This window comes from Bidens hawaiensis, unplaced genomic scaffold (genome assembly GCF_021521415.1).
Source record: "Bidens hawaiensis isolate Kalapana, Puna unplaced genomic scaffold, B.hawaiensis_p1.1 tig00014826_1, whole genome shotgun sequence".
Taxonomy (NCBI): Eukaryota; Viridiplantae; Streptophyta; class Magnoliopsida; order Asterales; family Asteraceae; genus Bidens; species Bidens hawaiensis.
The window spans coordinates 516,514-541,690 of NW_027492308.1; the positions used below are offsets into that span (position 1 = coordinate 516,514).

At 37.6% G+C, this 25,177-nt stretch overlaps 2 protein-coding genes and 1 pseudogene across 3 annotated transcripts; 1 reads left to right on the forward strand and 2 right to left on the reverse strand.

The window, feature by feature from the left end:
- Positions 1-6,637: 6,637 nt before the first annotated feature.
- LOC143547777 (PRA1 family protein E pseudogene) lies at positions 6,638-7,491 on the reverse strand (annotated as a pseudogene).
- Positions 7,492-7,519: 28 nt separating this feature from the next.
- Positions 7,520-11,133, reverse strand: LOC143547776 (beta-amylase 8). Of its 2 annotated transcripts, none has more exons than XM_077039111.1 (10): positions 10,794-11,133; positions 10,249-10,335; positions 10,092-10,172; positions 9,259-9,462; positions 8,990-9,184; positions 8,764-8,928; positions 8,404-8,664; positions 8,128-8,337; positions 7,812-8,051; positions 7,520-7,702 (listed from the first exon to the last, which is right to left on the reverse strand). In XM_077039111.1, exons 1-10 carry the CDS (start codon positions 11,109-11,111, stop codon positions 7,691-7,693), a joined length of 1,773 nt encoding a protein of 590 aa, XP_076895226.1. In that variant the 5' UTR covers positions 11,112-11,133; the 3' UTR covers positions 7,520-7,690. The 2 variants fall into 2 exon arrangements, with proteins under 2 accessions (XP_076895226.1, XP_076895227.1); XM_077039112.1 differs by having other exon boundaries at positions 7,543-7,740; positions 7,841-8,051.
- A 2,668-nt stretch (positions 11,134-13,801) lies between these two features.
- On the forward strand, positions 13,802-15,763 carry LOC143547779 (uncharacterized). The gene is made up of 2 exons (XM_077039113.1): positions 13,802-15,638; positions 15,717-15,763. Exon 1 carries the CDS (start codon positions 13,807-13,809, stop codon positions 15,574-15,576), a length of 1,770 nt encoding a protein of 589 aa, XP_076895228.1. The 5' UTR covers positions 13,802-13,806; the 3' UTR covers positions 15,577-15,638; positions 15,717-15,763.
- Positions 15,764-25,177: the final 9,414 nt, after the last annotated feature.

A 25,177-nucleotide genomic window follows, 5' to 3' on the forward strand; every position in this document is an offset into this window, starting at 1 on the left:
CTGGTCGCCAACAAAATACCACTAATCCAATCGCACCAGACCGAAGGAAAACCCATCTGAGAAAGAACCGACAACAAGAACTCCCAATTCACATTATCATAGGCTTTCTCGAAGTCAATCTTGAACATAAAAATTCTTCTCTCCCTCTTCTTAGCCCAAGCAATAACCTCATTAGCCACCAAAGGGCCATCAAGAATATATCTCCCGGATAAGAAAGCCGACTGATGCTCTGAGACAATCTTATTCATAACCGTTTTGAGTCGATTCACTAACACCTTCGACACAGTCTTTAAAATACAACCAATGAGACTTATCGGTCTAAAATCCCCCAAAGATGACGGATTGTTTACCTTAGGAATTAAGGTGATAAAAGACGAACCAACCCCCGAGCAAAAACTTTTAACACTATGAAAATGATCAAGAATATCCGCAAAATCCTTCTCGAACAACTCCCAAAAAAAACGAATGAACCTAAAATTAAAACCATCCGGCCCAGGAGCTTTTTCACCACCGCATTCAAAAACCGCCTTCTTGATCTCATGCACGAAAAAATCACTTATCAAAAAATCCGCCTCCACCGAAGACAAGACCGAATAACCATACCCAATCAACCGAGGCCGATGTGTAATAGATTCTTTAAACTTCCCAGCAAAGAAACGCAAAACTTCCTTTTTAATGAGAACCGGGTTTGTTTCCCACGCCCCATTCACTTCCAAACCCGGAAAATAATTTGAAGCTTTACGTTTATTAATAAAACCGTGAAAAAATCGAGAATTTTCGTCTCCATGAATCGCCCAATTACACCGAGCCTTTTGCTTCAAATCCCGGTAATAATGATTATCCAACTCGCCTAGCCGTCTTTTAATTTCGCTTAAAGACCATGTCTCTTCTTCCAACAAATCCCGAACCTCCATGGTTTGGTCCAAATCACGCAACTCTTGCTCCAATAAAACCCTTTCCTCCTTTTCTTTGGCTTTACAATCGATCGCCCATCTAGAGATAGCATCACGCAAAGCTTTAAATTTATACAACAATCTCGCGTCCGGAGAACCATGAAACGAGCCATCAACAAGCGTCTTCTTAACCAACGTCCCAAAATCCTCTCTACCAAGCCAAGAATTGAAAAACCTAAACGGTTTGGGACCATAGTTCTTGGAAGAACCAATTTTCAAAACCAACGGACTATGATCCGGCTTATTCCTTTCGAGAGCAATATACTCTGCACACGGCCATTCCATAAAGAAATCCCAATTAACGAAGATTCTGTCAATACGGCTTAATTTATTTCCTGCAACAAAAGTAAAACGCCTCCCTTTCAAGGAGTACTCGTGAAGATTCGAATCATCAATGAAATCGTTAAACTCATTGGCTTCACCCACATTAAACAAAGAATTCCGCCTATCCTCGGCACACCGAACCGAATTAAAATCTCCTGCCACAATCCACCTCCCATTACCCTCCCCGATCAAATCACGAATTTCCCCCCAAAGTGCTCGTTTAGTAACTAGATTTTGAGGAGAATAAACATTGAGAATATGAAACAAGCTACTCTTTCCTTTCACAGTGCCCGAAACTAAAAGCCAATTATTATTCTTGACCACCCTTTCCATACGAAAGACTTAGGAATCCCAGATCGATAATAACCCACCCGACCTTCCAGACGAAGGAACCCAATCAAATGAATACTCACCATAACCCCAAAACCGTCCCACATCCACAGAATCCAAGGAAACAAATTGCGACTCTTGTAAAACAATAAAACTAACCTCATGATGGACTCGAAGACCTCGAATCCAATCGGCTTTGCTAGAACTCCCTAACCCACGAATGTTCAGAGAAAAAACATTTATTGAACACCTTCTTGATAGCCTTCGGAAACAAGAACCTCTTTAACATTAGAAACAAAATCTTGCAAATTCTCAACACCTAACGCCTTACTCAACTCAATGGTCTTCTCCAACTCCACCTCAATCGGACCTTGGTGTTGCACCGGATCAATACCTCTACCAATCATCGAGGGCTCCGCAGTCCCTCCCTCGATGTCTCGAACCACCTCCGTATTAGTAGACATCCCTTTGTTAAGATCCGGTGTTAAGAACACTCTTTCAACACCTGTCTCGATACCCCTAGTAACATCCGAAGGCACGTGCATAATACCGATAAACCTATCAAGATCAAACATATCTTTATCCTCCCTTGGTCTCTTCTTAGGACGCTCCCTAGAACCATTACCCCCACTCCGATTAGAAAATAAAGTCTTCCGTCTGAACTTCTTATGTCCCTTGCCTTTCAACACAGAAACATTTGTACTATCAACGTTACCATTGTCGACCACCTCCTCATTAGAATGATCATAAGAGTTCGAACACTCACCGACCATCACGTTAGAATTATCGTTCACACAACCATCCAAACCATTAACAACATGTTCCCTGACAGAAAACTCATTAGCTTGAGAACATTCGCCCTCTTCACGATGCACATTATGAAACTCATCCTGCACAATATTATCATCACACTTATCCTCCTCCGATAAAACGGAACCAACATCCTCTTCATACTCTACTACACATTCCGGTATCCATTCCCCAACATCTTCATCCACCCACACTTTAAAAATTTTTCCCCTCCAATTAATGTCCACCCGATCCACAATCCGTTTGCACCCTTTACTCAACACACCGATGAGAATATACGATAAGTTGTTCTCTTCACCTGATAATGAAGCCGATTGAACCACCTTGCCAAATCTGCTTCCAATCAAATCGCATACCTCGTCTAACACCAACTGAGCCGGAACCCCATGAACTTGGAGCCAGGCGATCCGACCCTCCTCCACACTAGTTCTATCAGACCAAGGTTCTAAAAACTCAAACCAGTCTGACCATTTGCCTTTGTCATTCAGGAAGGCATCCCTATCCCCACTAACGTAGAATACCAACACCACTGAAAGCCCTCCCAGATACTTAATATCTAATGATCTCCAACCATGCTTCCGAACCAACTTTTTCAAAGAAGTTAACGTGTGAAGATTCACCACCCTCCCCGTAAGAGCACATCCATTCCAATGAGAAAACCGTTCCACCGAATCATCCACCTTAATCTCATCTACTTTGTTCCGATTTAACAAAGAATCAACAAAAGAACGCCCATTACCAACTGATGCATAAGGAACCCCATTCCTATCGGATCCTTCGGAACTAGGGTTTGCTTGACCACTAGGTTTTGCATGGCTATTAACAGGAACCGAAGCCGTCTTCCTCCTATTACCAGAATCGGGTCTATCTAGATTCTCACCATCCACAAACCGAGCAATCGCAATAAACAACTTATACGAACCGATCCATACATCTGATAACTCATCTCCCAACCGTTTGACATCTTTCACCTCGGAAAACGATACGAAAGCAAACCTCTTGCCCCATTTATCCAGCTTCCTAGCTATATAGGAACCTTCGTAACGGCCAAAGCTACCCATAACATCTTTTAATTCTTGCGAAGAACACTTTGGGGGAAGATTTGAGACAAAAAGCTTCGATAAAACCTTGTTATTACCTTGAGCCTGATGATCATTCCGTTTCCCTTTCCGATTACGTGGTTGTTCCCATTCTTCTGAATCCATGCCGCCGTGGATCGCCCGAGATTTTCGGAGATTAATATTTCGATCAGATCGTTTGACAAGCTGCTTAGTCTGTGCTACATCTTCCGAGCGCCTGAAAAATAAGAAATCATGAGACTTGCAGCCGGAGATGGAGGGTCAGGGCCGAAGGTGCTGGGTGGCTGCCGGAGGTGGAGGTGGACGGGCGGCGGTCGGAGGTGGCGGTGGGGGGGGGGGGGAAGGGGGGTGACGGGAAGGGTGGGTTGAAGAGAGGGGGCTAGGGTTTTAGTACTCTGGTCTAGGTGACGGAGGTGACGGGTGACGAAGGTGCTGGGTGACGGAGGTGCTGGGTGGGTTGACGGGTGACGGAGGTGCTGGGTGGCGGGTGACGGGTGACGGAGATGCTGGATGGCTGGTCTAGGTGGAGGTGGACGGGCGGCGGTCGGAGGAGGCGGTGGGGGGGGAAGGGGGTGACGGGATTTAGGGTTTTCAGTGCCTCTTGAAAGACAGTTGAATGAGATGACCTTTTTTTGTAAGGAAAACTTGCAAGAATCTGTGCACTATTGATAGCTTGAAATGACAGCAATTGGAATTGGATTCTTCAACCAATGTTCCCAAAATAAGTTATATATATATATATATATATATATAATATGTATGCCTTTGATGTAACTAAAAGATCCAAAAGTTAGTTTATTTGGAAAGTGAGAATCTTGTATTTAGTGTGTAAGCATGCTCTACTAGTGATTTAAACTTTGATGTTAGTATAAATAATGTACTTGTGTAGTCAAGTCATATGATTGTTGTCCTATGATTATTTGTTCATTCATGCTCTTATGATACTTAGTTAATTGCTGTTACATATATAATTTGCCTTCTATTGATTTGCTGGCATCCAGTATGATCCTTGATTTTGCAGAGCTGTCAGCTGCAAATATTATGTATGTGTGAACCTGCATGGTGAAGTGTCTTCATCTTTAAGTTTAACAAGCAGCATGGCTAATGCCATTTTATTGTTATCTCACTAATTTTGGTCAATAAGATTTGTGATGCAGACCATTTTATTTCTTATTTTGTTGCAAAACAACCTTTTACTTATTGTAACATATGATGGATTAATATAACTAAGCAAAAAAGAACATTATCTCTGTGTTCTATATTAGTCATTATATTTGGATTTGTGGATTTGGATGAACAGGTTGAAATTAAATATCATGAACCCCTCTCATAGTTTAAACTTTAAAGAATGAGTTGATTTGAGGAAAAATAATTTGCATGAGTTCAATTGGTTTAGCTCAAATTAGTTAATTGGTTCATTTAGGTCAACTTAAATTAGTCAAAACGAAAAAGTATAGTAAGTTATGTTGACTTAAAAGGATCCAAATGGGTGTGGCATCACTGTGACCATTGTCTCTATGCACCTTCTACCTGCTGTCATCGACACCATAGCCGCCACCGGCACCGCTGCCCTGCCCAGCCACCGCCTATGCCTCCTGTCCCACCTCATAGTTGTCACATTGCCGCCACAAGCCACCACAAGAAGATATAGAAGGGTGAACCGGTTTCGTTACCTTTTTCTAAACCGTCCCATTTCAATCTGACTTCGTTTTATCCGGAGCATGTTTTAGTCCCAACTTTTGTTTTCGGTTTTCAAACTACCAGTATTGATTCCAAACTTATTTTGATCAGAATTCGTTCTAGCAAAATCCATTTTGTTCCATGTACCGAAATCACCCGACCCACCCAATTTGTTGGGCTTAACCCATATGTTTATTTGTGTTAAAGATATCAGTAAAAGAGTGATACGCTTCAAATTAAATAACTCAGAGAAGCCGCACAACCGGTAAACAAGTTGACGGGTTAAACTTAAAATTTATATATTTTTATTACTTCTTAAAGTTTACTTTAGAAGTAGTTAACCATTTCATTTAAAACCTAACTTGAACGTCGTTAAATTTGTTACGAACTTATCCGTTTAGACTATCCCCATCAACAATCTCACAATCTCAATCTTACATTATAAAATTAATTTCTCTCTCTTCAATCCATAAAATTTAACCCACTCCAATCTTTTACTCCCATTAACAACCCAATCTCATCTTTTTTTTATTAAATAAATTCAATTTATAATTAGTTTTGATTAACTATATAAATATAATTAAGTAATTATATTTTTTTTAAATATAAAAAACTTTAAATAATTCAATAATGGGAAAAAATAAAATTTTATATAAAAAATCGATTTTTTAAACAAACTCTATTTTTAACGAAATTTATACCGGAATGCTCACAAAAAAAACTAAGTAAGACTGTGTTTTTGGATTTTTTTAAAAAGTCAAAAATAATAAGTTATAAAACAAAAACCAAAAAGTATATATAATTAATTGGTGAGAATTAAAAAAAAAATAAAATAAAAATACATCCACTAATATGTTGACAAGTGTCCATGATTGAGAAAAATAGGGATTGCAATCCCAATCACAAAATCGATCGGATTGCCCCCTTTAATGCCATTTTTCTTTTTTTCTAAGATTGCAATCCAAGATCCTGAATGGGAGTAGTCTTAGATCCAACCTAAATCTTAACTATTTTCATGTTGCGATATAGCATTTGACCATATAACTGCTAACTAGTGGGACCCAAAAGTACAAGTTATGTTAGGTAAGTGGTCTTCACTTGGTCAAGACAAGAAACCAGTATAAGTTGAATTTGAACATTCGAAATCTCTACTAAAGAGCAATAAGAGACTTACCACTACACCATCCCCTCAAATGTTCTAGCTACCATGCTTATCACATTGTTAAAGTCAAATCCTTGAATTGCACTTATTTGAATCACAATGTGTTTCCAATTGCAATCATCAATAATAGAAAATTAAGAGGATTTACACTTGAACTTGGACCTTCAAGTTTCAATAAATTGCAATAAACCCAACATAACAATATCAAATGAACCAAATGAGAAATTGAGATCCTTACCAACCTATACAACAAAATTCAAACCTTATGAAAATAACAACACTAACACCCCTTGTGACATTTGATTCTCATCTGCTCATATAAACTACTTGTCACCGACAACCGAAACCAAACCACCATCACCAACATCTTGTTCATCCAAATACAAGTCGTCCGTACTCCTTAGTGCCGCATGGACCACCACCACACCCGCCCCGATACTAATAGCCGCCAGCAATATCACTCCCACATCAGTACACGCCAATGCAAACACCGTCAACAAACTCAAAGCCATTAGCACAACCCGGTCATCAAACACATAGTTTAAAATCACAACCGGGGAACGTGGATCACGGAAAAAATAAAGGAAAAACCAACCAACGAACACGATCAAAAACGTGATCATCGAAACTGGTTGATAAATAAGACTCAGAAACAGTATTAAAAGGATCACCATCGCGTAATTCACCCGAAAGTAGTTAAGATTCTGTTTGATCCGACGCGTAGCGTCACTGGAGCTTTGTGGCCAACTAGCTGCGGTGTAATCGAAACATTCCCGCCACGATCGACGCCTCGAGATAAAGTCCTCGGTGTGGTACCGGGCACGTGCGATCAGATTATTCGGGGTTGACGGTGGCAGCATGTCGGCAGTGTTGGTGCTGGTCGGGAGCGTGCCATAACCGGAGGTTGATTTCTTTGACATTGTTTGGTCTGTAACAAAGAAATGATTTGAAATCCTAGTTTGGATTATTTGATGAAATTAACATGGAATTAATCATTGCAAAACACAACTCAAACTCAATCCATCAAATTTAGTAAAGTCTTATGTTTGGTGAAGTAAATTAGGAAATGGCCTATGAATCCGTCAAATATTCATTGATCAACGAACAAATGTCAGGCTCACTTTTGAATCAACTAATAATAATATTATATATTACAATAACAATTCTATTCAAAATTGTTATCATAAGTTATATGCATGTCGATATAAATTCTATTCAAAACCAAATTGTTGTGGCATGCGGACAATACTCGCTCGTATATAACAAAATACAAGTATGTAACGATTACATAACCTCTGAAATAACGGAAGCTTATAAAATCAATAATATAAAGTTATATAATTATATATTCTCTAACAAAACCACTTTCCATTTGATCACATGTCTTTTCCCACATTTTCTCCTGGAAACATTAAGAAATACTACAGTTCATAAATCCTAGATCACAATATGTGAAAGAGAAAACGAATTTACACACGGGTTTGAGGATATGTCGACATTACCGTGCATGCATCCAATGAAGCAGTCGAGTTCCGAGAAACATATTGTTCGTTCGGGTGACGGTTGAAAAGTGAAAAATGCAAAGTGACGATGATCTGGATCGTTGACTGGCTTTGCAGTCTCGGTTAATCTCATAAACGCTTCTTTATCGTTATATAATAATGCATTTTGACCGGCTAAAGTCAAACCGTTATCCCAAGCTGAATTCAGTACCTGTAACATGATGACTAATAAGATCTAAAAGTTATACTTAAACCGAGTTTATTAAAAAAAGGTTATGCAATGTAACCTGCCAAGTCAACCCTTCCGGGTCAGCAAGTGCTTCATTTCCGTCACTAGAAAGATGAACCCCTGAGCAGATAAACTTAACCGTGACTGAGTATTTCTTCAAAACCTCAAAGAGTGCAGAGTACCCGTCTCGGTTACCCGGGTTATAATATCCAGCTGTCAGCTCGGCTGCGTGGCTTGCGGATTTATACCACCAATAAACAGATGGAATCTGCCTAAAGAAAAGTTTAAACTCTTCAACATATTATACCAAATATAAAACTATAAAAGAAATTACCTTAACAACTATTTGTATTTCCTCGAACACTAGCGTTGCAAGAGAGAGAATAGTATCGGCATGAGTTATTAAAAACCGAGTATACCAGTTTAGGAAAAACCGGCCATAATAACTGTCATAATCACCTTGTTCACAAAAGAATCCGGTTTCGTGTGGTTGGGAATTATAATTACCAGCATTTTCGGGTCCTCGCGCCCAAAGGGTGTAGCCGCATTGATTTGAAGTTTTATGTAAATTCTGTTGCATGTATTTATCATAACACTGCAAAAAGAAAAAAAAATCCCATCATGTTATATAAATATTAAGTTGAGACTAGAGGAACTAATATGGAATTATGGATAATAATTAAAATCATAATACCTGGAACTCACCAATACCAGGATAAATCCATCCCATTTTTTCGGGAAAAGACGGATATTTCAGCTCCCCTGACGGTCCTAATCCTATTTCGACACTAGTAATAAGACCTTCGATAAACATATCGTCAAACTCGGTTCTGAAGCTTCTCATAACATCATAATATACCTGTTAAATGAAGATATTAAGATAACAAGGGTAAATAATTAGAAGGTAATAATAATACTACCTCAGCACCGGTTCTTCCTTTTAGTACTCGCTCTTTATCAATACCCCACGATAAGCACTCGGTGTTTCTTCTTCCTTCACGGTCGGTAAAGAAAATATCTTTATTTTCATTACCGATGTCAAGAACCCATTGCGGGAGGGGAATCGGTATCCCCCCGGAATCATTCCCGACATACTCGTGAAATGCTATGCCAACCTTAATAATTACAAAAATAACATTTTTGTTACATATGTTTTAAAACTGTATTCGACTGTTTAAAACTTTGATACCTGTAATTTGAGCTCAAATTCAAGAATGATGTTGAACAATTCCCGGTATCCAGACCAACAATATTGTTGCGGGCCCGAGGATTCAACAATGCCCCACCAACAGTCGACAAATACACCGTCTACATGTAGAGATTTAAGAAGCCTTAGCTCTTTTCTAACAGCATCCCGGTCCATTAACTGGCAGAATTTGTTGATCAAGCCAGTCTGCATATTCAATAACTTACATTATAAAATGGCATGAAGCGTGCATACTTATAATATATATATATATATATATATATATAGGGTAAGGATCCTAAGAGAACCATTTGCAAATTGAGAACTTTGAGAACCATTTTGGACCACTAAAAACACATTTAAAAAAATATTTAAAAAAATAATAAAAATTTTAAAAAAGTAAAAAAACCAAAATTCTTATATTTCCTTCCGGTTTCATTAAAAAAATAAATAAAATAAATAAAAAAAACGTCGTATTATACACGTATGTATAATTTTATTTAATCTTTAGTTACGTAATATACATATATGTACAGTATCATTTATCTTAAATTATACATATGTGTACAAAAAAACATGTAAATGTACATATATGTATATATTATACATATGTGTATATAATTTAGCTAAACCGAGTTTTTTTTATGAAACCGGGATGATAAAATAAGAATTTTGGTTTTTTTTACTTTTTTGATTTTTGTGTTTTTTATTTTATTTTAGGGTTTTTTATGGTCCAAAATGGTTCTCATAGCTCTCAATTTCAAAAAAGTTCTCTCATGATCCTGATCCTATATATATATATATATATAAACATATAATAATAATGGATCACTTACTCCAAGCACTATGTAAACAGGTACATATGCAGTCTCTGTGAAGTTCAATCCATGATCAACATTATGTTCTTCTTGTATAAGCTGCAATGGGTCAAGGGTCAAAGATAGTTTTATATGAACAGTACTAATTTTGATGAGCAAAATGAACAATATAAACCTGATCAGTCTCCAGACAATCGTGTGAATCGATACGATCAAGAGAAGCAGGTGATGCAATTTCTACTGATCTTCCTGGATAGACGGCCTGTTGAGAAATCAAATGATGTTTTGTTGTTGATCATGAAACTTGAGATAGAATTGGGGTGAATATAATGTAAGGCAAATTGGATTTTAATAATTCAAACTTTTACCCATTGCCTATAATTATCTATACTTATAGTTTAACCAATTACAATCCTAACTAAGGCTGCAAACAAACCGTACTGAACTGAACAAGGCCTTGTTCATGTTCATCCGTTATGCATTTACCAGGCAAGCGAATAGCTAACCAAATGGAAATTTTAGTTCGTGTTCGTTCATTACAGAAATGAACTTGTTTTATTTGATTTGGCTAATGGAGAATGTTCGTTGAAAGTTATAATTGTTACCGGTCAAACAGTAAATATGGATTATAATAATAATAATAATAATAATAATAATAATAATAATTATTATTATTATTGGTCAATAAGTCAAAATTTGGATAATTAAAATCCATCTTACTAATTTGGAACATGACGTGGAGTGTCGGAAAGTGGAGCCATCGGCGTGGACGGTCCAGCCGGCGTTTCGGGCGAGGGCGGCTAAGACGTCGTTGATGTCGGCGCGTGCAGGAAGAGGGAAGTTGCCGTACTGGCGTAGGCCGGCGAGGATACGGCTGGTGATGGCTCGGCGGTGGCGTTCTCGGAGTTTGGTTCGTTCTTTTTCCTTTTCTCTTTCCTTTCTACTGCTGCTGACTCTTGGGTTGGTGTTGGTGGTGGCTGCCGCCGCGAAGCCGCGTGGGCGGCGGTGGGGGCTGCCGTCGGGATTGGTGGTGTTCATTGCTGCTTCATTTTTGGCTGATGCTAGAAAGTTAGATACACATAATTTTGGTTTTTTATTATTATTATTATTATTATTATTATTATAATCATTTTGTTGAAGTCAGTCTCAACTAACGAAATGATTGCTGACAATCTAATTTTTTAACTTATTTATTATTTTCAACGGTACACGACTAATAGAATCTTAACGTCGTTAGTTGCAGGTAGCCGGAAAAACGTTTTTTGCCCGAAAAATGAATATTTTTTTCCTAAAAACTCAATATATTCGTCTTAAACATCTTTGTAACCTTAGATCGGATCTTTAGAATTTTATCTATAATAAAAGCCCCAATTATTAAGGTCACCGAGACCCTAGAACTATCACCGGAATCAGTTGGTGGTGCTCAAGTGGTGATGGTTGGTTGGTGGTGGCGATGTTTAGGTTGATGTTTCCGACAAAAAAATTGTGATTTTTTCCTTGTCAAAAACATTTTTTTGGCGACCTGCAAGTAACGACATTGGAATTCTGTTAGTTACGGCCTTCAGGAACTATGAGTTAAAGATGAGACCGTCAGTAGCTAATACACCATTAACTAAAACTGGCGGAGATCAAAAGATGGTAGTTGTGATTAACAAAAACCAAAATATCTTTTTTTAAATAAGTTTTTGATTTATTAATTTGTCTATAATACTAGATTATTTGAAGTCCATAATAATGAAATATTACATGACGTATTTTAGTATTTAGTATGACGGAATAAGTATAAAATCAACGGCTTGAATATCATTATGAATGTAAGCCAATATCACATTTTAGTCGTGTATTATCAACAGGTCGAACATTTTACTAACTAACTTCATGAGTAAAGCGGGTTTTGGTTTATGTAGAACGCCTATTTTAAACATTAAATTAGCTCATCAAATTATAAGTCGTCGGAAAAATACAAGAAGTAAAGAAAGATATTATACAAACACGATACCGAGTCCATATAAAAGTGTTGTTATGTAACGTTCTCAATTTATAAAAAGTGATAGACACAACTAGTCATGACATGTGACAAGAAAGGGTATGTAGCATGATTAATTTATTGCTAAAATGGATGCTTTGAATTTGCACCATTCTTGGTGGTCAAAACCTTATAAACTTGTCACAAGACTAGTGCAACATGTCTCATGATTTGAGGGTGGAGTCGTGGTCCAACTTATGAAAGTGTCTAAAACCTATGAAAGTGTTTACTTCAAACCTTTTTACTCCGTATTATATATATATATATATATTAGAAAGCATATTTTTACATACTCACACCATCAACTATTCATGAAATCTTTATCTTACAGCCACACACGTGTAATGTTTTCCTACGTTACAAACAACTTTTATCCATAACATAACATATAAGTAGCCAAACATTATCACCTTTTTCATATCATCTTTCTCTCCTTGACATCACAAACACTTTCTCACTTCGACATCACGATCAGAAGTACAGAGAGCTATCTCGCCTCCAACACGGCTCGCCCAATCAGGTAATATGTAAATTCTTTTTCACCGTCACACACTGTCTATCTTCCTTTATGTGGATTCCCTCATAGAAATTTTAATAAAAATGAAATACATTCAAGTCATGTTGTGCTAGTTAGTTAGCTAAAATTAATGGTAAACCAATAAAGTGGAACAATATCGACGCTATCAACCTATTGTAAGGTGATGGCAGTTGGTTATTACAATCTATCATTAGTTAGCTAAATTTACTTCGAAACAGTGCTCTAAAAGACGAAACGATGCTTGAATTTGGGTGTTTGAACTTCCAGTCAACAAAAATTAAGTCGTTTAGAGCATCTTTTATAAATAAGTTTTGTATTAATCGACTCGTATCCTCCTTGAATCAACACCCTAAAACATTAGTTTGAAGTTCGGATAAATCTTCACGCCGTTAAGTTTTTTTAACAATGTATGATGATAGTAAATTTTCTACAAATTCATACCACCACCAAAAATATGTTTAGCTGAAATTATTATCGGCCAATAACATTAAATTTATATTACCAAAATCCAATTTGCCAATAAAATAAAAGGCAAACGGATAGTTGTTTTGAATAGTAAAACCAAACTAGTGACTTAAAAAAAATAAAAAGCAAACTGAAAATAAATAATCCTACATTTTATGTATTAACCGATATTAATCTCACATTTAAAAATCCCTGTTGATGGTCCAACCTTATAACTTTTTTCCTTTCAATGGACATCCGTTAAAAAACACTTCATGTCGTTAAGTTTTTTTTTTTCAAATTTCAAACCAATGTTTTAGGGCTTTTAATCCGAAGAATGATAAGAGTAGACTGATGTAAAACTTATTCCGAAACAGTGTCCAAAATCCATCGGTTTTTCAAAAAACTAAAAAATAACCGTCGGTTAATGTTTCAGTTCAATTTTTTTCATTTTGATTTTTTCAATTATTATGTTTCGATTTTGTTAATTCGGTTTTTTTTTTTGCTCACCGTTGATAGAGATTGTTAAAAATGATAACATACAAAAATATGATTATTTATTTTTAATTTGACAAAATAAAGGATGAAGTCATGAAAATATGAAACCCGTCGGAATATTGAGGCGGCCTGTCACCATACTCAACCAGACATCACCACCCCCAAAACCTAACCTTAATTTAATTCACTCCTCATCTTCTTCACATCATTAACCCTAATCACCAACCATGACTCCAAACACAATAATAAACCAAACCCTTCTCAAATCAACTTCCAAGATACAACAAACTTTACCAAACCCACTTTACAATCTCCTCCCACACACCCAAAACCCCAACAAAATAGTAACCATCCTCTGCACCAATCTCAAACAAACCAAAACCCCACTTCTTCACCACCAACTCATCCCACATTTAACCACCAAACATATCACAACAACCCTTCTCAGATGCCAATCAGACTCATCATCAGCCCTTCATTTCTTCAACTGGGTCAAAAAAGATTCACCCTTTATCCCATCTGTTCATCACTACTGCATAATCTTGCATATACTGGCTTTCTCTCACAAGTTCTCACACACAATGAGTCTTTTTTCAGAGTTAATTGAGCTTAATAAGTGTAAAGTTAAAAAAGTTAGTATTTTTGAGAATTTGGTTGTGTGTAGTAAAGATTGTTGTTGGGACCCCGTTGTGTTCGATATGCTTCTTAAGGCGTATCTGAAAGCGGGTTTGGTTCGTGACGGGTTTATTACGTTTCGGAAGATGGTTAAGCTTGGTTTCGTTCCGAAAATTGTTTCGGTTAATTTTCTTTTGGATGGGCTTTTGAAGTTGGGTCGGGTTGACGAGTGTTGGCGGGTTTATGGGGAGATGGGGAAGATCGGTGTGCGTGGGAACACGTTTACTTTTAATATATTAACGCGTGCTGTATGCGAGAGTGAGGAGGATGTTGGTAAGGTGAATAAGTTTTTGGAGGAAATGGAAGAGGAAGGGTTTGATCCCGATATTGTCACGTATAACACGCTCATCGATAGTTATGTGAGAAGAGGGCGGTTAAAAGATGCGCATTATCTTTATAATATTATGTGTGTTAGACGTGTGACGCCTGATTTGATCACGCATACGTCTTTGATTAACGGGCTTTGTAAAGAAGGCAGTGTGAGGGAAGCTCATAAGTTATTCCACCGTATGGTTCAGATCGGGGTGAACCCGGATGTGTTTTGTTATAATACTTTGATATGCGGGTACGTTAACAAAGGGATGATGCAAGAAGCGCGTGCTTTGCTGCATGAAATGATTAAAGAAAAAGTGTCCCCTAATAGTTTCACTTGTTCGGTACTTATAGAAGGGTATAAAAAGGAAAGCAAGTTAATTTCAGCTGTGAATCTTATTATAGAGCTTCAAAGATTTGGAATCTTGGTCTCAAAAAGTCTCCAACTTGATCTTGTTGTTGCTCTGTGTCAAGTGGATAAACCGTTTGCAGCCAAGAGTTTATTGGAACGTGTAGAGAAAACCGAGGAAGAAACAAGTTTACAAATTTATGATGAATTGATAGTTTCATTTTGCAAATTAAGTCATGTGAATGAGGCTATAGAGTTAAAAGATGAGATGTTTTTCAAGAATATTAATCCGAGTTTGACCAGTTTTAGAGCAATTATCGAGTGTTTGTGTCGACTAAATAGAACAACGGAGGGTGAAGTTATCATGAGGGATATGGCTGAATTTGGGATCTGTCCTGATGCAACAGTTTGCAGATCGTTGATATCGGGCTATTGTAAAGAGAAGAATATTAATCAAGCGGAATTGTTACTGAGCTTATTTGCTGAGGAGTTTCGGTTATTGGACAATGAATGGTATAATGAGGTTTTGAAAGTGGTATGTGAGGAAGGTGATATTAATAAGTCAATGGAGTTTCAGAAGAGAATGCAAAGAGTTGGATACACTGCAAATAGTTTGAGTTTTAAGCATGTGATTGATGGATTGTTAAGAAAAACAGCCTGAATCCAGTTGGTAATATAGAGTTGCAGGTCATATGCATGTATAGAATCGTCAACCGCACGTTGGTTAGTTAACTGACCGAACACCCAATTTTGGTTAGGGAAAGTTTGGCTTTTTTAACATAAAGTTGTAACCTTTTGCAGTGAATTTGAGCATAATGAGCATTTTGCATAAAGATTTATGTTTTGAGGCTTTTCTTCTTCAAGTTATGCGTGTTGTTAAGTTGAGTTGTTTTCTAGCTCACACGTTTCAAATACGAATAGTTATCGTTTCAGTGCAATGAAATCTAGTTTGTCATCATGTAGTTCTCCAAGACTTGAAGTAAGAGAGATTTGCCAAACCAATAAACATCCTTCGTTTAATGACATTGGCGTCCCTCCTCCACCTTCAAGATGGGAAGGCAAATGTGAGGTGGCAGGGTTCAATGACAAACTGATCGAATGAGAAGTTTTGTTTACGGAAGTTCTCCCATAGATGAAGCGGGACATGGGACACACACTTCAAGTACCATGGCTGGAAACTCAGTCAACAACGCAAGCGTGTTTGATATGGAAAATGGCATGGCATGGCATGGCATGACGAGAGGTATGGCACCACTCACACACTTAGCCATGTATAAAGTATGCAACGCTAAAGGAGATTGTTTGCTATCTTTGTGGATTAGGCTATACTCCCAGGCAAATTCAAACAATTGTTAAAAAGACTGTTAATTGCTCAAAAACCATACCAGAGGCCCAATTCAACTATCCTTTGTTTCCGGTATCACTAAAAAGAGATGATAGCAAAACATATTAAAGAGCGGTTACAAATGTTGTTTTGGCAAACTCGAATTACACAATTAGTGATTTTTCTGTACCACACGGTGTTACCATTGTGGTTAACGGTCAAGAGCTCAGTTTCACATAATTACACCAAGAAGCGACATACGAAATAAGGTTCACTTGACCAGTGATAAGGCAAGAGATCCATATGACCAAGGACATATGACTTGGTTATCTGTTAAATATACAGTTAGAACCCCGTTTTTATTCAATTTTGAATTAAGGTCGAGGCTTGACATATAACATTTGTATTTTTAAATTTTTATGTATAATAAGTAATATAATGGGAGGGAAAGTATAGAGTGAAAACCTTTTTGAGTCTTGAAAACCATGGAAAGTCAAATTAGTGGTTCTAGATGTGTCGCATAATTGTGTTTCATTGTTTATGCTATTATATTTAGAAGTGTATAAATGTCATTTTGTTTGTATGTACAACAAGGCAATCACCCAAACACTCTCTCATCCTTTGACTTTTACTTTTTTTTTCTACCATCTCTTTTAAAAAAGTAGCATTCTTAAAATATTAGTCATCTCGAATCCTATTCAAAACAATTTTGAGAAAATTGACCGAAAGTTATAGAAATAACTCATCTTTTATCTATTCTTGAACTTATATTCGATTTTAAGTTCAAGAATATATGATAAGACAGTTTAACCCTCATTAAGTTTGGGATATTGGTTTTTAATACTCGCAGTTTTCCCTTATTAGTAGATAACACTCCCAACTTTTAATTGTCACCCACCACTCCCAATTTTTACCATATTTTCCTGTACCACTCCCCGTCTAAATGAACACTAACCTCGTTAATGTTTTGGACTAAAAATGTCATTCAAATTAGTTGAGGGGGTAAAACAGAAATTTTATTTTTAACACACAACCTCCATTTCCGGTGACATCGTTTTTCTGGCGACCTCGTTTTTCCGGAGAATTTGAGTTTTCCGGCTATCTCGTCTTTCAGAACACCATATCCATCATTTCACCGAGCTTCACATATGAATTTGAGTTTTCCAGCGAGTTGCAGGTTTCCGGCGAACACCATATCCATCATTTTACCGCCCACCGCCCCAAAACTGCAACTCCTGCCCCCGTCACCACCAGTGTCTCACCCAGCCACCTCCCGGGATCGCCTGCGTGCCGAAAAATCGAGTTGCAGGTTTCCGGCGAGCACCATCTTCATCATATCATATGTGAAGCTCGGTGAAATGATGGATATGGTGTTCTGAAAGACGAGATAACCGAAAAACTCAAATTCGCCGGAAAAAAGAGGTCGCCGGAAAAACGAGGTCACAAGAAATGGAGGTTGTGTGTTAAAAATAAAATTTTTGTTTTACCCCCTCAACTAATTTGAATGGCATTTTTAGTCCAAAACATTAACGAGGTTAGTGTTCATTTAGACGGGGAGTGGTACAGGAAAATAGGGTGAAAGTTGGGAGTGGTGGGTGACAAATCGAAAGTTGGGAGTGTTATTGTAACAACATGAAAATTTCGAGTTCAAAGTATCAACTTTCCAAAGTCTAGGGACTAAAATTGCCAAAATCCAAATTTGAGGGTTAAAAATGAAAAATCTGTTTTCCTGACCCATCGCTCTACGCGATGAGTCAGAAGAGAACCCCATCGCGATGCGCGATGGGGTACCTGACACATTGTGACACGTGTGCCACGTGGCACACGGTGGCATCGTCTACTGCCACGTGTCACCACGTGGCAACACTGCCGCCACGTGTCGCCACGTGGAGCGGCGCCTGCCACGTGTCGACACGTGGCAGAATAACACCTCTGCGTCATCAGGTCTATATCGCGGTACGCGATAGGCCTGCCCAGGGACCTATCGCGTAGCGCGATGGGAGCCCAGAAAACGCCTATAAATAGCAGCCATGGGATATTCATTTCTCACAACCAAAACCTGTTCTCACATCTCTCTACTCTCTCTCTAGAATACATCGATATTTGTGCCTCGTTTTCTCGATAAGCGTGCCTTGAATCTTTCGTTTGTGTAACCAACGTTTCCTTAGAGTTTGTAACACCCTCCACCCACATATACCGAAAAGATGTTGTTGAAATGGCAATGAATCTCGATAAATGTGTCGACGGGTACGGAAGTTTGGCGTAATCGTTTGACGATCGAGAAGTAAAGCGGCGTCGGAATGCTGCTCAAGTCCCTAGGATTTCGGTACGCCACTAAAGGTTAGGCGTAATATCGAATTCAATATAATCTAATATTATATTCAAGGCTTAAGCCTTAAGTCGAGGTTATACTCGATACCTCGATAAAAGAAAAGAAGAGAAAACATAACAAAGAAATGAATGAAAGATTGAATGTTGAATGTGTGATAACGTATATATATATGTGTGTGTAAGTATATATGTATATATTCTTTGTTATGAAAATATTATTTAATGAATAAAGAGTATTCTTAAATAATAAAAGAAAAGATTACGTTTCTTGGAGAAGAAGAAACGCCGGGTTTTTAATATAAACTAAAGGTTTATAATTTACTTTTAAACTAGAGGTTTTTAAGTAAATAAAGAATTGAACTAAAGGTTCAATCGAGGATTGAGATATAAGACTAAAGGTCTTAAGCCGGATCGTGTATCCGACATATTTATACTCGTACTATAGGTGCGAGATAAAGAAAGGGAAAGACCCTTGGACGGTGAGTGAAGCCGATCCTAAAGAGACAAGGTGAATACGCCCCCAAACTTTTATAAACTTGTTTTCAAAAGAGTCAACTTGTTATATAAAATTATTTACAAGGAACTATGTGTTCCTAAAACCGTTATAACTATGGGTATGAACCTAGCCCTCAGGTTGTGGTATACATATGTCTGGATCCTTACATAGGTGGTACTATGCGATGTATGGGCATGATCGCACCACCCTTGGTCGTAGGACGTTCTCCTGCAGGGAGTACAACCTTATGTGTATATTTACGGGTACTTAATTAAGTCGAACGCTGCGGTGTTTGCTGAGGTGACCTAGCGTAGAGGCTCTAGTTTATAATGTGTTATTTGACTTTGTTATTCCTAAGCCACGTTGGACAGAGACAGGCGTAGTCTCGAGGGGTAATAAAGTAAAAGAAGTTATTTTGCGTCAGCGTGTTCACCAGCATTCGTTGCTGACGTATTTTCTTACATTTTGCAGGTGAACAAATTTAGCACTTGGAGTAACGAAGTGCTTTGAATATCCGATGGCTCGGATCTTTTGTTAAAACTTAAATATATAAACAATGGTGGTTTTGTAATGTATAACAAATAATGTTTTGAAATAGTTCATGAATCTTTTAATCCCGACTTTTGTATTTTAAATATTTACAACTTAAATCCACAAGTTTTACAAGTCTTCCGCTAAATAATTGCAACTCTGATTTATTTACACTTGTGGTACCAACTATTGATCATACTCCTAGGCCTTAGTTAGGGGTGTGACAGGTTGGTATTAGAGCCATCGATCTTAGCGAATTGGGTATCATAAACAATACCCAAGCTTCGATCCAGGTTTAGGAAATAATTGGTTATGTGTTTTAGGGATAAGATAGGCTGGTAACCTTTCTTTCCCACTCTACATTCTAAACCACCCCTAATATTAGATGTCGTTCAAAGCTGATATCGAAGAATTTGTACGCAAGGTAAAGGAGGCCGGAATAGCCGAACCCTACCCCGGAGACAACATGAGCGATGGTTACTATGAAGCATACTTCAGCCAAGATGTGGAACACGAATTGTCCAAACCCGTATACTACCCCGGAAGTCGACACTATCCGATAGATGTTCCCGATAGTCCACCAAAGCAAGGAATTGAACCACCAAGACACTCAAGCTATTATCTGTTGGAATACCGTATGCCCGAGACACATAATTAGGTTGATGTGGCTAGCCGTGTTTGATCCAAGTCGGGTCATACCCAATAACGAGTTAGACACACACCAATTATGTATTTGTTGAGATAAGATCTATAAGACAAATACAGAACACGACACATTCAGAAAATCGGGTTTCTGAATATTTACTTGAAAGTGTTAAATAAATTAATTGGTTAATTTATTTATTCAAATAATTATTATTGGAATGATTATTTAACTATGTGTTCTTTTATAAAATGGTTTATAAAAGATGGGGTGTTTATATATTTTATAAAGTATAAAATAAATAAAAAAAAAATAAAAAAAAATAAAATAAATATATTTGGGGCCGGTTTTGGGTGGGCCCCACACCCCAATGTATTGGTCAAATCTTGTCATGTATTTGGTATAGATTGAGTATTGTTTACTTGACCTAATACCTAACATCATGGATGGATGGATTGAATGATGAAAAAGATAATCATCATATAAACTTTCAAGTAACAAAAGATAGACAAGTCTCTTTCTTTCTTTCTTGCTACTTACTTACGGCCAAGAAAAAAAAAAGGAGGTTCGGGTCTCGGTTTTTCGTGTTCAAGCTTCCTAACATAGCTCGGTGTGTGTTGGAGGCTCGGGGTACATTCCGTTTGAGGATTTTCCTTTTGAAAGTCTAGCATCAACATCATCATCTTCTTCAACATCAACTACAATCTTAAAGGGTTAAGAATGTAAGTGTTTATAGCTTTGATAGTTTAGCTTTTCCGTATCATTTGATCCTTGCTTCGGGTTTCTAATAAATAGATTATTGGTAATCTTAAGACATGAATGAACTAGGTTGTTCATGAACATATCTTATATAAACTTGTAAGATATACATATATAAACACATGGATACATATGTTTAGTTTATTTATATCACGCTTCCGCCTTTAATGTGACTAGTTAAATGGTTAACTAAGTTTGTAATTTCCATAGAAACCCAACAAATGGCATCAAGAGCCGGGATACGGGAAACTAAGCTTCGGGTTCTCGGTTTTATATTTTTCCCCTTGAAAGATTTTATACAAAAATTAACATGCATGATTTTTTTTGTATTTAATCTTGTTATTGTTTTGGGCTTTGTTCAAAAAAATAAAATAAAAATAAAAACCGAGTAAATGGGCCGAAGCCCAATTCGGGTGAAATTGGGCCGGAGCCCACTTGAAAATGGTTATTGGGCTAACCGAAAAAAAAAGGGAAAAAGCTATATGGGCCGAAGCCCATTTTGGATAAATGGGCCGAAGCCCATTAGACTTTTCATTGGGCCGAAGCCCATGTGTTTTGGACATGTGGGCCGAAGCCCATAATCAAGTTATTGGGTCAAGCCCAAATTGGGTTGGGCTAGGCCCGATAAGGTCAAGGGGTTTTGGAACGGGTTCCTAAAACATAACGGGTTATGTTTGTTAAAACTAGACCGAGCCGTAGACCAAAATGGATGTTTGTTTGTGGTTGATGTTGTGATTGTAGTTAATTATTCAAGTTTCGGTTTGTAATAATTAATTAGGGGCAATTTTGTAATTTTGTAATTATTTATTCATATGGGTATGTAATAAATAGGTTATTTGTAATATCTTTATTTTATAGAAAAATGTATTAGGACATTTGTTTTGTAAAATTAAAGAAGATTGCAAAATTGGAAGTTTGGGCCAAATGAAAGCTTATGGAAGCTAAGGCCCAAGTTCAAGCCCAATGGATCACAACGGGGTTGAAGAAGATGCTCGAAGCATTTGGATGCGGGATCGAGTGGGAGCTACAACATCCATGTGTCATGTGTCCCTTAGGATTGGACCTAAGACACACACTTGTTTCGGCTAACAAGTGTGGTCTAACTTAGTGGCTCGTGTCTAGTATAATTGTGTATGCTTGTTAATTGATTGTTTGATTATGTGGTTGTTAGATATTAGGATATCAACTTCGTCACATAGAATTAATTAACAAAGCATAAAACGGGTTCTAATAATTATCGGTAATTACGTGACACGTAGTTTAATAAAATGGACTTATTAACTAGCCGTCTCACGCCCATAATAAAATGGTTTTATTATATATTAGAATTTTGAAAATGGTTTCAAAATATCATGTTACTAAATGCATGTTAGAACATGATTTAAAGTTTTACAACTAGAATTATTAAAACTAAAAATCCCTTTTAAATTAAGGATAACGAGTTAAACACCATCCTTTTGTATAACGCTTAACATATTAGTAAGCTCTTAGTGGGAAAAAGGTCACCTAACCGCGTAGAGTAAATTAATATGTTGAGGTAATATTGGCATATAAATGGGAAAAAGGTCACCTAACCGTTTGTATGTTAATATTACAAGTTGATACAAGTAGGACGACTTAAATTAGAACCATGTGAAGAGGGTCACCCAAGCATGGGTCTAATAGGTGTTGATGGGATAAACATGCCGACACGAAATATGATTTCGAACCGGTCCCATAAACTCTAGAAGTTGCAAAATGGTTTGCAATTGTTATGAATAACTACCTTGATAAACCGACAATGGGAAAAAGGTCACCTAACCGGAGTCGGGTTTATTGTTGGATTCTAGATTTTAATTATTAATTATATTTGGTATATATAAAAGGGTATTTATAATTAAAAGTCTAAAACACTAAAATGAACTTAATTAAAATTCTGCAGATGGCCGCACACGTCGACGACAACATAATCCCTAACGTCCAAAACGTATCTCTCCGATCTATTCTCGCTAAAGACCGTCTTAACCACAATAACTTTTCGGATTGGTTCCGAAATTTAAGGATTGTTCTAAAACAAGAAAAATTATATCATGTTTTGGAAACACCTATCCCCGAAGAACCGGAAGAGGGAACTGAGGTCGAATACATGAATTGGGTCAAACACACGGAAGATTCCATTCAAGTATCATGCCTCATGTTGGCGACTATGGTTCCCGAAATCCAAAAGGATTTCGAAAACCATAATGCGTACGACATGATTACTCAACTTAAGGAAATGTTCCTTAAGCAATCGAGGGTTGAAAGGTTCGAAACGGTTCGAGCCTTGCATGCATGTAGAATGGATGATAATCAACCAGTTTCAACTTATGTACTTAAGATGAAAAGTTACATTGATCGCCTCGCCAAGCTCAATTGTCCCATCTCAAAAGAGTTAGCAACGGATTTGATCCTTAACTCTTTGTCGAAAAGGTTCGACACTTTCGTGTTAAATTATAACATGAACGGGTGGGACAAAAACATTGGAGAACTTCACTCAATGCTTAAAACAGCCGAGGCGAGCATGGGTAAAAGGGTTTTACCCATGTTTGCGATCAATGAGGGTAGATCCAAGAATCGATCTCAACCCAATTCTAAGGCTAAGGTAGCAAAAAGAAAGGGTCCTCCTATGCATCTTAAGGGTAAGGGCAAATCACCGGTTATGGCAAAGAAACAAAAGGTTGTGGAACCGAGGGGTCATAAGGATGATCCTTGTTTTGGTTGTGGGGAGACCGGACATTGGAAACGCAATTGCCCGGTCTACCTAAAAGAGCTAAGAGACAAGAGGAATGCGGCGCATACATCGGGTAATGTCTTTATGATTAATGTTGAGCTAAATCTTATTTCTTCTAACACATGGGTATTGGATACCGGATGTGGAACTCATATTTGCAATTGGTTGCAGGGGTTCAAAAGGAATGAAGACTTAAAGAAGGGCGAAGTGAATCTTTTCATGGGCAACGGTGCAAGGGTGCACGTGGTCGCTAGAGGAGACTTCACTTTATCGCTTCCAAGTGGTTTGGAAGTTGTTTTAAAAAATGTTTTGTATGCTCCTAGTTTGACTAGGAACATTATTTCTGTGCACCTTCTTAGACAATGTAACTTTGACTTTAAATTTGTAAGATCAGAAATGCATGTATCATCTAATGGTATCTTTTATTTTAAAGCTGTACCAAACAACGGTATTTATGAATTGGTTCATGATAATACCTCAAATAGCTCATTATATCAAACTTCTACTAAAAGACTCAAAAAGGGTTTGAGTGATTCCTACATTTGGCATTGTCGCCTTGGACACATAAACAAGAATCGTATAAATACTCTCCAAAAGAATGGTCTTTTGAAAACAAACGAGTTAGGTTCGTTTGATGAGTGTGAATCTTGTATTCAAGGCAAGATGACCAAAGAGCCTTTCAAAGGTACAAATGAAAGGGCTAAGGACTTGTTGGGTATCATACATACGGATGTATGCGGACCTTTCAAGCCAACTAGTAGGAATAGTGAAAGGTACTTCATTACCTTTACCGACGATTTTAGTCGATATGGGTATGTGTATCTAATGAAACACAAACATGAAGCCTTTGAAATGTTCAAGGAATTTCAAAATGAAGTACAAAATCAGCTCGACCGAACAATCAAGGTACTCCGCTCCGATAGAGGAGGCGAATACCTAAGTGATGCTTTTCAAAGTCATCTTAGAGATTGTGGGATTATTTCACAGCTCACTCCTCCTGGAACTCCTCAACATAACGGAGTATCCGAAAGGAGGAATAGAACACTGTTGGACATGGTTCGATCAATGATGGCACGAAGCTCACTACCGCCATCATTTTGGGGATATGCGCTACTCACAGCGGCTCGTATTTTGAATATGGCCCCGACCAAAAAGGTGGATCGAATACCCTATGAAGTGTGGCATGGAAAGGTTCCATCCTTTTCATATTTAAGGGTATGGGGATGCATAGTTTATGTTAAACGTGACACCCCAAATAAGCTTGAGGCTCGATCCATCAGGTGTATCTTCATAGGATACCCAAAGGATGATATAGGATATATATTCTATGATCCTAGTGAACAAAAAGTGTTTATTTCACGCAAAGGATACTTCTTAGAAACTAGGTTCCTTATGGAAGGACCTAGTGAAAAAAGAGTGGAACTTGAAG

Bases quoted from the DNA above. Each gene is read 5' to 3' on its own strand.
- LOC143547776 (XM_077039111.1), bottom strand. From the start codon at position 11,111: ATGAACACCACCAATCCCGACGGCAGCCCCCACCGCCGCCCACGCGGC. The intron at 9,185-9,258 runs GTATCAAAGTTT...GTAATTATTAAG, and splicing joins AATTTGAGCTCAAATTACAG to GTTGGCATAGCATTTCACGA. The intron at 8,338-8,403 runs GTAATTTCTTTT...TTCTTTAGGCAG, and splicing joins AAATACAAATAGTTGTTAAG to ATTCCATCTGTTTATTGGTG.
- LOC143547779 (XM_077039113.1), top strand. From the start codon at position 13,807: ATGACTCCAAACACAATAATAAACCAAACCCTTCTCAAATCAACTTCC.